We start from the raw sequence: 15,432 nt of genomic DNA on the forward strand, positions 1-15,432 counted from the left end.
TGCAATTATTCTACCTAGATTCTTTATCGCAGCTTTAGTATGGTGGAAAGGTCTAGAAAATAAAGGGAATAGTAATAAATTAAAGTTATTTAAAAGACTAGGCTGTTTGATGATGATAGGAGCATTTTCAACTACACCCACCCCCCATCATAACCAACACCACACCTCTTCACATTGAGGTTAAGGCCAGAGCACTAATCAGCTGTTACAGATTAATTAGCGAGGGCAGCTGGAATCATAAGTGCAATAACATAGGTCACTCAACAATCTCACAACTATTGAGTAAGGTTAAGGGTCAATTATTAAGTGTTAGTGATAAAAAGATTAAAACCCCTTCTGGGAAAAACCACTTTCAGGTAGTCACTTCTTGTGATTATAATAATAGTCTGGATGTTGACCATTGTAACATAGACTGCTACACAGATGGATCACTTATCAAAGGTAGAGGGAGTGGTGCAGGAATCTACATACCAAAATTAGGAATCAGCATCTCCTCCTATCTTGGCAATAACACCTCCGTTTTTCAGGCAGAAATCTGGGCCATCAATGTGTGTTGTAGAACACTTATGGAAAATAAAATTAAGGGAAAAGATATTAGAATTTTTTCTGACAGTCAGGCTAGTCTTAGGGCATTACAAAAAGATTTGTCAACCTCACGACTGGTGGAGGAAACTATAGATCTATCAATAGGCCCTTGTTTGGATACCAGCACATAAAGGACACCATGGCAATGAAAAGCAATGCCTAGCCAAAGAAGGTTCTAATACTGCGTTTGTCTGGCCACAACCGGCATTACCTCTCTCTATGAGTACAGTGAAAGAGAGTATTAATAACTGGGGCATGAAACAATTCCTTAGGGAGTGGAATTTATCCCCCGGACACAGGCAATCGAAAGAGATTGTTAAGGTGATTAAACCAGCAGAATCGAAATGGCTATTCTCTAACTCAAGGAAGGGAATTAGGAGGCTGATAGGTATTCTGACGGGCCACTGCCCACTGAGACGACACCTCTCTATTCTAGTTTGGGGTATTCTACCAGACCCCTTTTGCGAAATAAAAGAAGAAACAGCAAGGCACTACCTCGCAGAGTGTGATAGGTATGCTAGGTCTAGACTTGAAATCTTTGAAGGAGAGGACATCACCAAATCACTCCCCGAGATTAAATGGTCCAAAATCTTGATGTTTGTGAACAGGTCCAAGAGATTTATGGATGACACGTGAGTCGACCAAGTCCTGACCTTTTAGGGATGGGGCACGAGTCTATCCAGGCATTAACCCGTCGGGTCTTGGTCGCCCACCCTGCATAATATATATATAAGTCAAAAAGATATTTTTCTTTTTTAATTGTGAGCCATTAGTTACAATGGCAAGGGGAAGTCTGGCACTTAGATAGCACAAGCATAAATAATAATTATGTTGATAGTAGAAAAGTTCACTTACATTTTCATGCTACTATTAATTTTAAAAAAATCGTTACACCAATACACGAAATCGTCTGAAGCCGTACGTTCTCAAAAGAAGCCAGATGAATCATAACAAATGGAAGTGATAACGATAAAATACAAAGTTAACGACTTTCGATGGTTCGAACGAGTCGATGGTTGAAACGGGACGTTGAAACAGTTTGAAAGGACGTCAAACTGGTGGAAGCCCGCCGGATTTTCAAATTTTGGTGTTTCCACGTTCCTAGTATTTAAAGTCGTATACGTAAATAAATAAAAAAAACTGGCGTATTTGAAGTTGTACGGTTGAATTGTATTGGAACTGGTTCTAGTTGAAATGACGAAAGTCGAACAAATCCGGCATGCTTTAAAGTGAACGATATACACTTCCAAATGTATAATAAATAAACAAAATTACCATAAAAAATTAATTGGATTGAAAATTCTGAATTTTTTATGGACCGGCAAACTACTCGGTTATCGCCAGCACTGGCTTTAAAGGATTTTTTCGCTAAAAACGATGGCGCAACCAATTTTAAATCGATTTTAAAGAATAGCAAAGTTACGGCACAGAATGGCACAGAACTTGTTGATGACATGGTTACTTGATTCCGGGATTTTCCTGAGAATACTATTTGACAAACCCAAAAGAAAAGAAAATTGTTTTCTTGTCGTCTTTATACTCGATTTATAAGGACGGACCTCAGTCAACTAGTGCAGCAATTAAGCTCATAAACTCTAAAATAAGTTAGATTGGCGCAAGAATTAAGCTTGTAAACTCCAAAATAAACTAGATTGGTGTAAAGATTAAACTAGAAAAACATTAAAATAAGCGAGACAAACCTAAAAGAAACTAAAACTATTTCATTTTTATTTATTTGTTTATTTTGTATTTTTTTTATATTTTTTTTGTCGTCTTTATACTAGATTCGTATAGGACGCACCTCAGTCAACTAGTGGTATTATTAAGCTCATAAACTCTAAAACAAGCCATATTGGCGCAAGAATTAAGCTTGTAAACTCCAAAATAAGCAAGATTGGTGCAAGGATTAAACTATAAAAACATCAAATAAGCGAGACAAATCTAAAAGAAACTAAAACTATCTTTTTTTTGTCTTTATGCTCAATTCATATAGGATCGACGCACATCCTTCGGCTAGCACTAGAATTAAGCACATAAACATAAAAATAAGAGATTGGCGCGATAGTTAAGCTCGAAAAACATCAAAATTGGTAAGACACACCTAAAAGAAATTAAAACAATTTTTTGTCGTCCTTATACTTTATTCTTATAGAATTGACTCCCTCGAGTCAATTGATACTGTATTTGAGCTCATCAACATAAAAACAAGCGGAATGGGTGCAAGAATTAAACATGAAAAAACATCAAAACAAGGAGAGAAACCCAAAAGGAAGGAAAATATTTGTTGACGTCTTTTTACTTGTTCCCTATTCAATCGACGCACCTCAGTCGACTAGTGCTAGAATTAAGCTCATAAACTCTAAAATAAGCCGGATTGGCGCAAGAATTAGAATTAAGCTGCGAATACGTGACAAGACAAACAGGTTGGAATCACATGGTTAACCAATTATGAAGCAGGGTGGCAGAATATTTATGGTTTAACTACATATTTAACTACTTATGTATTTGGAATAGACTAAATATAGCCATATGGCTGAATATTTGGTAGAATTCACTAATTTCGTGGTCCGCTTGACCAATTAATATATTACAATTAATTAAGGTGAATCTAACAAGTTAAACAATCGATCCACTCGGACGCCAACTTCCCATCTCAAGCTCACGATAGCTCAAGTGGTAGAGCAGCGCGTATCAAGCCGAAGATCGTGGGTTCGAATCCCGCTCATGCCATTGACTTTTTTATCTCAACTAAAAACCTTAATTAATTTGGTAGAATTTTCAAAAAGATTATTTTCTGTCATAATAAAAAGAGGAAACTTTTGCCTACTTGTTAGATTTCATGGGTTTAAAAGACCTTTTACTTAGCAACACTTTTACGTCCCTATCCAAATCCAAAAAAATAATTGAATTAAGAAATTCTTAAGATTAATTAAGATTCTGAACTACCCTACAGCACTGAAAGTAACAGACCGAGATTGCTAAATGCTAAAGCATTATCAGATCGTGGAATGGAGGGGCTTATCCCCAATTGCCCCGAAGAATATCGAGTACTCTGGGTAGTGTGAATGAATGTGTGTGTAATTTATTAGCGTGAATGATAGCTTATCTCCAATTAACCCGAGGAATATCAAGTACTCTGGGGTAAAGTTAATGAATGTGTGAATGAAGCGATTTATCCCCAATCAACCGAGAAATATCGAGTACTCTGGGGTAGTGAGAATGTAGTCTGGTGTGTGAATGTAATTTGCTAGCGTGAATGGAAGGGTTTATCCCCAATTACCCCGAGAAACATCGAGTACTCTTGGGTAGTGTGGTTTGCTAACCAGATGTACAAGTTGTTACTTTGTTTCTGTGTAATTTGTGTTTGTTATTTGTCTTTTTTATTCACAAATGACAGCCTGAGGACCAGAGAGGGTAGCAGTAGCAAGACACAGAAAAGAGTGAGTTGGCTACCTTATAAAATATCGAAACTCAGCTGGAGAAACAGAAAAAGAAATTAGTAGGATTAATACGCGAGAAAGATAAGAAAGGAAATGTAAAGCCAATGAAGAAAGGACTAGCGATGGCCAATGTAATTTGCCGGCCCTAAAACTTAAAAAAAGAGATTATCAGGTGAACATCCTGTAGTGATTAAACAAAAGAGTTCTGACTGATCTTCAGGCACCTTTTCCCGATGATGATGATAAGTGGAATTCTAGTAAATGAGGGTTTTGCATTTGTCAAGCACTACATCCAACTAGATTATACTTTTCATAGTTCCTTACTGTTCAACTAGGAATTGACTGTCATTGCTGCGGGTCTTCTTGGTACGCTAGGTTAGAGCAGTTTCGCATTCAAAGATACGGGTGGCAGTTTCTTCATCCTCATTGCAAAACCAACAAATTGGGTTATTAAATATACCCTAATGTTTTCTAAGATGCCGGTGACTGGTCCCTCATCACTGCATTGAGTTTTACCCTTCTAACTGTAAAATTTGTAAGTTTTGGTAAGGGTTCTTTGATCCTAAGTTTACTATGTCTGACGGCTATAAAGGATCCCGGTTTGAAGATTACAGGATCTGCTGTTGTCTGTTGATTTCGAGTTACCTATACAGTTTCAACCAGTCCATTTTTGTTCTAGTTTCACTGCTGAACTCCTAGCTATACTCAAAACCATTAACATCGTTTATGTCATCTCAATATGTTCCGACTCTCAGTACTCACCATACTAAAGAACATACTAAATCCAGACATCCAGGGTATTTCTGGCAACGTTGGCATAATTGAGAACGAAAAGACAGACAGAATGGCAAGAGCCTCATCTGGAACTCCCCAGGATGGGTTTCAATTCAGTGACTTGTGCCTTCACTTAAGGTAGTTCTTCTGGGAAGCTTGCAAGCGTGAATGCCTGCACAGGACTCAAGCTACTTACAATAAAAATGAGAAATCCATCACTAGACCCCCGAAAAGATCTTCTAACCCGGCTTCGATTCGGCCACACCAAAGAATAAAATGTGTTACATATTATTACATGATTGTAATTTTTTTATGACATTTAAAAAACAAAAAGAGTTGCTGTGAAGATGAATATGTACAGAAAGTAAATTTCCAACTATATCTAAATGACAACTTACCTTCTTAAATTATACGCCGCACCATATGACACCCTTAAGTCAGGTTTTTCCGACGTTATTGAACTAGAAAAGGTAGACATAAGAGCTGATGTATATGCGTGTAATATGAACAATAATTTGATCTTATTCAAAAATTTATCCAAATTTAAAAAAATAATGTGAGCCCATTTTAAATCTATTTAGTATCTTAAAATATTACTTACGGTTGTGAATGTATAACCGCATCTTTTGCTATCCCTGAGTCACTGCTTATCGATGATGGTAAACTGAAAATCGAATTTTTATATCATTTTTACGGCTATCAACTATAAAGAAATATCTAAACGTTAAAATTGAATTGATTATCGTATTTAAAATACTATTTACGGTTGTAAACATTGAAGCGCATCGTTTGTATATACCTGACTCAGTCCTTTCCCTTGGCGTTTGAACTGAGATACGTACATATTTTAAAATTGCGCGTTTTACGTCATAACAAATCTCAATTTTTATCCCACAATTGAAAACCTAACCTAAACCTAACCCAAACTCACCCTCCATGTCGCGAAAATGGTCATAAAAAGAAAAATTGTGTACTAGGTCTAAAAACAGAATCATGTTAAAAAGACATGATCGACAAATAACACATAGCCCATCCATGCCATGTCAGATGGCGGACAAACCATGCGAGAAAAGGTGGAACAAAAGTGAGGACGCTTTGAAGTTCGAACGTTTTGCCATCTTCCTTCCGAGCCCTTCGCAATAAAACCCAATCCTATATCCGTCGGGCCAAAGCACTCTCCACCAGTCCTGATCCTAGAGCAAAATGGAAGCTCCTTCGTAACATTGGCTTATGTCGCCCACCCAACTCACCATCTTCCTATCCTGTCTCCCCTGAAGAATTAAACTCCCTCTTTGTCTCGCCCAACTCTTCTTCATCAATGCCTGTCCCCATACCCGCTCCCTCTGGACCCTCATTCAGTCCGTCTAACTTCTATTTCTCCTATCTAACCCCAGCCGAAGTCCTTGAGGCCATAACCAAATCCCACTCCAATGCCATTGGAGTTGATGGCATCCCTATCCATTTTCTTAAACTTTGCCTCCCAATATTACTACCTGTTCTACTTCACATCTATAACTACTCACTCCAAAACTCCGTTTTTCCGACAGCCTGGCAAAAAGCCCTTGTCCACCCTGTCAATAAAACCCCCAACCCATCCTCCCCTACAGACTACCGTCCCATTTCCATCCTCTCAAACCTGTCCAAGCCCCTAGAGAGATTAGTCCAAGCACAAGTCTCCAGGCACCTTGAACAGTCCCATCTTCTCAACCCCCACCAATCTGCCTTCCGCCAAGGATATTCCACCCAATCAGCACTAATAAAAATTACCAGTGACCTCCACTTAGCAATGGACAAACGGAAAGTTACTATACTTGTCCTTCTTGATTTTTCTAAAGCCTTCGATTCTGTCCCTCACTCTTCTCTCCTGTCTAAACTCGAATCTTTTTCCTTCTCCGCAAGCACCATCCGTTGGTACCACTCCTACCTTACCAATCGCCACCAAGCTGTTTCCCTTCCCAATGGTCTTACCTCCTCCTTCCTCCCTCTAAAATCTGGGGTGCCCCAAGGTTCTAGCATCTCTCCTATCCTTTTTTCCATTTATATCAATGATCTGCCCGACTCCATCCAGTCCTGTAACTATCACCTATATGCCGATGACTCCCAAATATACATATCCTTTCACCCTTCCGATCTTCACTAGGCCATTCTCAAGATCCAAAAAGACCTAAACTCAATCAACGAATGGGCCCATAAAAATTCCCTAGTCCTCAACCCCTCCAAATCCACCGCCATAATTATCGGGTCCAGGCAACTCCTCAATTCCCTCCCCAGCATCCCACCTCTCATGCTAAATAACCACCCCATCCCCTTCTTCTCCTCGGTTAAAAACCTAGGAATAGTCTTTGACCAAAACCTTTCCTGGCATTCACACATTTCCCGTCATTCCATCGCCTCCCTCAGCCTGTTCCGTCGGTCCTGGCTTCTCTTACCTTTCTCCACCCGCAAACTCCTTGTATCTTCCCTTATACTTCCCTTCTTCGATTATAGCTGTTTGGCATACGGTGGTCTCTCGGAGAGGGAGAACGCGCGTTTGAAGCGTATTTTGAATTGTTGCGTAAGATTTGTGTACGGCACCCCACGGGGATCCCGGGTGTCGGGGTTGTATTTCCAACTTTCCTGGATATTCCCCTCCTTCCGTGCACAGTATTTCCTAGGTTGCTTTCTTTTCCAGTCCATCCACACTCATCGTCCTCCTTACATCATCCAATCCCTCCAATTCAACTCCTCACATCACACTCGTAAGACCCGCTCATCCCCGATCGACCTTGTCCTTCCGCAACATACAACCCATACCTTCGAAAGATCCTTTCTGATCCGAGCCCCTAAACTCTGGAACTCCCTTCCCCTTTCTATTCGTCACGCTGCCTCCTTTTCCTCCTTTAAATCCCATCTTTATAATCACCTCCTCTCCCTCCAAGAAGAGACCTCACGATTACATTTATTATTTTTGTTTAATATTCTCGTAATTTTCTCTTCTGGTCTGCCTTACTGGCATACATTGTGCAAAGATTTCTATCTTTTTTTTTTCTTTTTTTTAAATTTGTAACTTCATAGGAGGTACTTCCTTTATTTTATCTCTTGTAAATTATTCTTAGGGGACACCAGTCCCAGAATAAAGTTATTTTTCTTCTTCTTCATCTTTCTGTTAGTAAGACCAGAACAGGTAATAATCCTGGAGAATATTTCCAGCGATTTTTCTCACTTTGTTTACATCATTAAATTATTTCAACCCACCAGTGCGCAATTTTCATCTTAAGATTAGTTGTTCTAGTTAACAATTATTTCATTATCTTTCATTATCGAAAGACTCACGTAGAAAAACTTACACTGCTAAAAGAAAACTTAAGCAATAACAGACAAGGGTTGCACAAAGAGGCTGCCACAGTCAAACGTTTATCTCTCACGGTAGATTTTACTTCACAACAACAATTCTGAACATGGCGAGAGCACACGACAGCGAGACTAGGCAGATGAAATCTGGATTCCGGAGACATTTGCATTGGAAGAAAATAAAATTGCAAAGTACAAGTACGATTTAGGGGCAAAAACAGAAAACTAAACTAAACTACTCAACCGAGTACTCAAAATCTCAAAAGTAACTCAAAATTAAACAAAACGACGACCTACAAACCTCAACAATACAGGCAAGTATGAAACTACTCCACGGCCTATAAAAAAGGACAAAAAATGAACTGAAAAATTAAAAATATACAAACATAACAAATTCAGTACTAAAAAAAAACAGATCAAATTATTTCATAACGTTACAAAAATTAAAAACGAAAACCGATGATCACAAAGTATAGAGGGAACAATAAGAAAACCAAGACTAAATCGATTCAAAAGTTCGATACACACTTACCACCTCTCTTTTCAAAATGAGGACATAAGGGAGACTTGACATCACAAAAATTACCCAGACCCAACACTGAAGATGGCGAAATAGAAGATGCCTCACCAAAATGGCATACGTACGTCACAATCTGTGGGTTGCGTGAAATGTACATGGAACTCGACGAAAAAAAAAATTCAAAACTACCACAACCCTCAGCAATACAAGCATAAAACGACTCTACGACGTAAAAAAAGGACAAAAATTAATCTGAAAACGTTGCAAATGCAAACATAACACATTTAAAAATAAAAAGTCATAACGGCCATACACATAGTTTGTATCATTTAAAACAGTATAGAAACTAAAGAGGAAAACAGACGGAAAAAATAAAAAAGCCCAGACCTTATTCACTAAGACACCTCCCACCGACTCATAAAATAGTCTAGACTTCACAAAAATCACTCTGATCCAACACTGATAAAGGCGAGGCGAAACCAAGGATGCTTTTACAAAAATAGCATATACCTACGTTACCTGTAGATTGCGTGGAAATGTACATCTGAAAGGACGAGAAGAAACTCATAGAAAACTACCACAAACCCTCACCAATTCCGTCAAACATGAAACTACTCCACATTACGTACAAAAAGGCCGAAAAATCAACCTCAAAATTTGGACATATTCAAACATAAGACACCGACCCACGATTTTATAAAAGGAACTCGTCTTCACAAAAGTCACCCTGACAACACTGAACATGGCGAGAAGCCGAAACACGCCTGATAAGCTGATACTCAGACCAAATCATTGATAACAACCAGATTTTAAAAAAATCCAAAATAAACTTTGTGACAATCCTAGACCGTCTTCATTTTTCGACGGTGCATCTTACTCAACTGATCTCAAACAGTTTCAACTGTCCTCTTGTACAGTATTAATTTTATTATATCGAAAGTTATATTGAATTGAATTCTTATCATGTTTAAAATATTACTTACGATTGTGAAAATAGAAGCGCATCTTTGGATGTATCGGAGAGAGTCTTTTCCGATGACGTTGAACTGGAAAAACAATACTAGTATGGTTTAAAAACATTTTTTGTTTAACACTTTTTTTTAACAATTTTAATGTTTAACAATTTTATCTGACTAGAAATTGTTAATGACTTCTTGCGTTCATATCATAATCTAAAATGCTACTTACCAATTTAAATCCGGATGCGATTCATTGGATATGCCGGAGTCGTTTTTCAATGGCGTTGAACTGGAAAATGAATAGCAATAAATCTTCCAAATACAATATTTAAATTCGATGCCTAAAAATTGCTACTTACCATAGTGAAAGTTGAAGACCATCGTGGGATAAACTAGAGTTTGCCGATGGCGTAAAACTGAAAAAACACCATGCCATAAAAGCTAAAGTTATACGTATTGTTTATATTAGAAATACATTTGTTATTTGAAATGATTATGTCCATTATTTATGATACAGGTTGTCAAATGCAAGAAATATCAAATGAAAACCGTCGGAAAATTTTGATTGTAATAAACTAAATGGATTATGATAAAAATGGTACCGAATAATGGCAACACTTCGACCTCCCTTGGACAAACTAAATGAGAGACTAAAAGCTAAATGAATTTAGAGTAGCTCTTTTTAAAAAAAAATGAAATGCTTATCAAATTTACAATCCATGAAAAACCAGCTGTTTGTCCGAAAAACAGTCGCTACCTCCTTTATGAAAATTTACGCTCATAACATAAAATGGTACTGCATCGAAAAAGGAAGATAGAAAATATCGAACAGTTATTGTAAATAAAGTTTATCAATTTTTTAATTGTTTTTTCTTCATCAGTTAGCAAATAAAAAAAATCCGAAAATTGTGGAATAACATTTCTAAAGTCGTCACTTTTCATTCGGAAAACTTGTTTGTTCTAAAATAAACTTAAGACACTGATAATTAAAAATTATATATGTATAGAAAAGAAAATGTTCATCAATTTGTAACAAGTAGTGTGTGTGAAGATTCTTTCTTAAATGAAATACAAAACGAAAGATTGTATTAAATAAATAAGCAAATACCTCTTTTCCTCTTCAGCTCCTTGGCTATTTGCGCTAGAAGTCCCTTCCAGTTTTGTCATCTTACCCTTACGTCTACAACCACTTTTCCTAAGGTAATCAAATAAATAAGTTCCAGGTCGTTTATTTTCTCGTTGAAATACAGGTTCCAAATTCCACCAATAACAATTAGTTATGGCAGTCTGTGTTTGTCCTTTGACCGGTAAATATCGGATTGTATTATCTCTTCCATCTTTATTAACTCAGGGAGTATGATATAGTTTTTTTTCATACCCAAATAATTTTCTTTTTATAATTACTTTTAAATTATTTAGAAGTGTTTTACTTTATTATTTCAAACTTTGTTTTATTATTACTATTGTGATGGAAATCGACGAATCCATCATAAGAACTGATCCCCCGGACAAAGGTCTATTTATAAAATGAAATGGTGCAGAAAATTTGTACTCATGTCCTTAGAGTCTTATCAAGAAAACATTTCGTTAAACAACGTCAGTCCTTTTAAGGTCTGTCGGTTTGTCAGAAGTTATGCCCCGGCAATAAATATGAAGTTTTTAAGGAATGGATCTGTCCTCGACATAAACAATGAAAAATATTATTTCAATCTCCAAACCATCAACATCTATGAAAACTTAATAGTAAAGTTTACTTTACATCGTTCGGTTGAATTTTTCTAGAGGGGTTGCGTTTGCTCCTGAGTTGCTAAATTGTCCTGAAGCTGAGATTTTATCAGAGCTAGAATCTCAAGGAGTTACTAAAGTACGAAGAGCGATGAAGACTGAAAATGGTAAATTTTCCTCCCAAGCCTGAAATTCCTGAGAAAATTATCTTAGCTTTTGTTCAAATCAAATTGCGCCTGTTTAGACCCAACCCAATGCTATGTTACTCTTGTTTTCGATATAGGTACTGAAGAATGTGTTTGAAGTCTCAGCAAGCGACCAAAAATAGGAACAAATGCCTTAAAGTATTTTCCTAAGACAACCTTCCAGTGAAAATTTAGAAAATATAATTCGGCAAAAAATCATGCTCGATATGAAAATAAGTTAAAAAATTCCTGGAAGAGGTTTTTGGAACTTACTAGTTCTAATACCCTATATTTGTTTATTGGGACAAGAAAAAAAAAAAAATAAATAAATAAAGGACGCGGTTACAGCCCACTCGTTACCTCCCTTAAAGGTGATAACGATTGGTTCCTAACTGAATCTAAAGAAATTGCTGATGCTTTTTCAAAACATCTTTACAAAATTTCGGCTACTTCAAATTATTTCACTATATTTAAAGAAATAAAGGCACGACATGTGCCTATCCTTTTGTAGTGCCTCATGCAACAAGCAACCAACCCGATCCTTTGAGCAAACCATTCTCTGAATTGCATTTCATTACAGCATTAAATTCGCGCAAAGATACATTGCCGGGACCCGATAACGCGTGTATTTCCTTCATTAAAAATCTGTCCAACAGCAATAAACAAACCGTGCTAAACGCAATAAACAGAATTTTTGTCTCAGGTATATCTCCTAAAATCTGGTCTACAGCTATCGCTATTCCTATTAAAAAAAAAAAAATAAAAATCTTAATACTCCATGTGTAAACTGGTAGAAAAACTTATTTCTAACAGGATTTTAAGTGTACCATGGTCTATTACCAGCAAGCAAAGCAAAGTGGATTTAGAAGGGGGAGAAGTACGAAGGATAATCTTACAAAGTTAAAAAATGCTATTTGCGAATCATTCAATAAGAAGAAAAGCTGCTAGCAGTGTGGAAAATGCAATTGATTGTACCTGGAGAAGGCTAATTTTAGATAACCTTTTAAGTTTCGGTATTACTGGGAATATTATGAAATTTATTTAAGAAAATTTCTTGACAAATATTTAGAGTCAGGTTCAGTGGTACTCTCTCAGGCGAGTTTGCCCAAGAAAACGGGGTGTCCGAAGGTTGTGTATTAAGTGATATGCTATTTTGCGTTGCCATTAATAAAGTGTGTCAATTTCCCAGTTGACGTAATGTTGAATGCCGACGGCATAGTTTTATTTTGTACCAGTAAAAATATTGAAACCCTTCAACACTTTATGCAAAATGCATTAAATGATGCAAGTAAATGATTATTAGGAAATGGCTATAAGATTTCGACGTTGAAAACCGTAGCTGTCCTTTTTCTCAAAGACGACCTACTACATTACCGGCCCTGCATATTCTCGGAAACAAAGTTAATTTTGCCGACACTGTTCAATATCTCGGTCACACTTTTGATAGGACTCTAAATTTGATGGCTTACCTTAAAAGGCTTAGAGCAAATTGCCTTCAAAATATGATTTTGCTAAAGACTGTAACTTCAACTTCATGGGGAGCTGACCGTGCGAGCCTTTTAAGATTATATAAAAGTATAATAATACTTTTACGATTATATATAAGTATAATTATGGCTGCAATGCATATGGTTCAGCATCAGAAAGAAAGCACAATTGTTTAAACCCAATTCAGAACACTTGTTTACGACTGGCTACAGGGGCTTCGATCAAGCCCGTTAAATAGCCTACTGGTTGAAGCTGGAGAATTGCCATTAACGTACAGGCGACAGTTTCTTGACATTAAATTTTTGGTTAAAATCATCTCATCCCTGCTATATCCTTTGAATGATTTATTTCTAAATAAAAACATCATCTCTCTTGAAAACTGTAACAATAGTAAAAAGAAACATTTCGCTGTACTTGTTTCTTTCGTACTTCTTTATTTTTACACAGCCAAACCAACAACAGCATTACAAACTATCTTTACATTTCCTCTCTGGCTCTCATCAAAAGCTAATTATCAGCTACAACTTGCTAAACTCAAAAAAAGGAAACACCCCACCATTTGTACACAAACAAAACATTTGTAGAAATCCTGGCGAACCTTCCGCATGATACCGTAGCATTTACTGATAGGTCTAAAAGTACAATATATTTCAATTAATTAAGGTTTTTAGTTGAGATAAAACAATCAGTGTCACAAGCGGGATTCGAACCCACGACCTTCGGCTAGATACGCCGCTGCTCTACCACTTGCAACAGGAAATGTTAAATGAGGTGGTAAGTCACCTTCCAAAAAATACAGTAGCAAGAAGAAATAATAAAATCGGAGTCAAGATGCATTTACTCCGCTATTGTCGGTTTCGTTGATAGAACTGGATGGAAAATTTAAATAATAGTATAATAAAACAAATAGAAATAATAAAATAAAAGACGGTGGCTCTGGCCTATGAGCTGATAAAAAAAAAATTCTTGCCATGGGGAATCTACTCAGAACAAGAAATTGAAATTAAAACCAAACTCGCTAAGCAGTCAACGATTCTCAACGGACAAAGGAACAAATTTCACACTGAATATTAATTTTTACAAATATTAAAAAACCAAAATGCCTTTCAAGTTTATGTGATTTCCTCGCAGTAAAATGGCCCAACATGCTTTTCATACTTTCGACATGGACAAATTGGAGGGCATTTTGAGGCAAGTAGCATTATCAAAAACCCTCCAAATTTCGGATGAGCAACAAGCTTAAAAGTTAAATTAACCAATGTACTTGTAGTTTTTAAAAAATCTTTCTTTTGATCAAGCCGTTACCTGCTCCTACTCCCATTTTCTGCAGCCTTAACCCTCCATAGTACAGGTTAACCCTTAACAATCGACTATCTCACTGTTTATCTACCCCATCAAAGTGTAGCAAATAATATAATAATAAATAAGCGAGTACAATATCGCGCAATTCCTTGCAAAAAAATTGCCCAGGAAATAGATTTTCTTCGAATTCTTTTCCACGTCAAGGATAGTAGAAAATAAACAAATAAGATTTACATCAGAGGATAACAATAATTCAAGTATAAATAAAATAAAATAAATTGACAGACAAATACCCAGGAGTGTTTATCGGTGAAGGATGGCACGCTTCAAATCAGATTTCAACCTGTCCAGTACTGAAAACAACGGAAACGAACGCACTGGCAAAAGTAACAGCCAAAAGTGAGCAGCTGACAACTCCCCGCCTCTTAAATAATTCAATTTGTATTATATATGTATATCATTTGTTGTATTCTAAACTTCAATTTTAAAAATAAATAAGCATTACTCTAAAAGTCAGTGGGAATAAAAAATACCCTATCGGGAAAATTGCACTATTATTAGAAAATATGCATAAATATACCGGGTGCCATTTTCAAAAGTGCCTTTTATGAATTGTTACCCTAGATCTTGTTTTGAAACTATGCCGACGCGCTTTTATGTGAATGTTTACTGACAAGGAAAGGGTACGGAAGTGGGATCACCGATTTTAATGAAAATTTTTTTGGTGATACTAAAGGTACTAGGTCGGAAAATTTAAGTGCCCGAGACTCGAGGGTAAGAAAAAAAGTGTAAGGGATTAGATATAAACGGTACAAAAATCAAAAGACGTATCCAGTAAAGTAAGCCAAAAAACAATTTTTTTTAAATCGGCATTGTTTTAAGTACAACTTTCATAATAAACAAAAAATAGATATTTTTGGGCTGGATTTGAGGCAATTTTGATGCGATTGTTTTCCGGTGTTCCGGACTTAAAAATTCATAACTCCTCTGGATGTTAACCAAATTCAACGTTATTATAACCATTAATTAAGGTTTTTAGTTGAGATAAAAAAGTCAATGGCACGAGCGGGATTCGAACCCACGATCTTCGGCTAGATACGCCGCTGCTCTCCCACTTGAGCTAT

The 15,432-nt window shown here is 36.6% G+C and overlaps 1 protein-coding gene across 4 annotated transcripts in view; it reads right to left on the minus strand.

Moving 5' to 3' along the window:
* Nucleotides 1–14,688, minus strand: part of LOC106668550 (interferon-inducible double-stranded RNA-dependent protein kinase activator A-like) — a 35,342-nt gene extending 20,654 nt beyond the window's left edge. For 2 of the 4 annotated variants that reach the window (XR_002910912.1, XM_024230178.1), the window contains exons 1-6: nt 10,717–10,803; nt 9,968–10,024; nt 9,838–9,897; nt 9,633–9,695; nt 5,401–5,463; nt 5,198–5,260 (exon numbers count right to left, since the gene is read on the minus strand). Coding sequence is in view for 3 of the 4 variants with exons in the window: in XM_024230178.1 (XP_024085946.1) it covers nt 5,198–5,260; nt 5,401–5,463; nt 9,633–9,695; nt 9,838–9,897; nt 9,968–10,024; nt 10,717–10,775 (365 nt within the window). In the remaining variant the exon portion in view is untranslated. Of the gene's footprint in view, nt 1–5,197; nt 5,261–5,400; nt 5,464–9,632; nt 9,696–9,837; nt 9,898–9,967; nt 10,025–10,716; nt 10,804–11,367; nt 11,453–14,601 lie in introns of those variants that run through there. The other 2 variants (XM_024230177.1, XM_024230179.1) reach the window with 2 other exon arrangements.
* Between the last annotated feature and the right edge of the window lie 744 nt (nt 14,689–15,432).

This window comes from Cimex lectularius, unplaced genomic scaffold, assembly GCF_000648675.2.
Source record: "Cimex lectularius strain Harlan isolate CLEC.00 unplaced genomic scaffold, Clec_2.1 scaffold290, whole genome shotgun sequence".
Taxonomy (NCBI): domain Eukaryota; kingdom Metazoa; phylum Arthropoda; class Insecta; order Hemiptera; family Cimicidae; genus Cimex; species Cimex lectularius.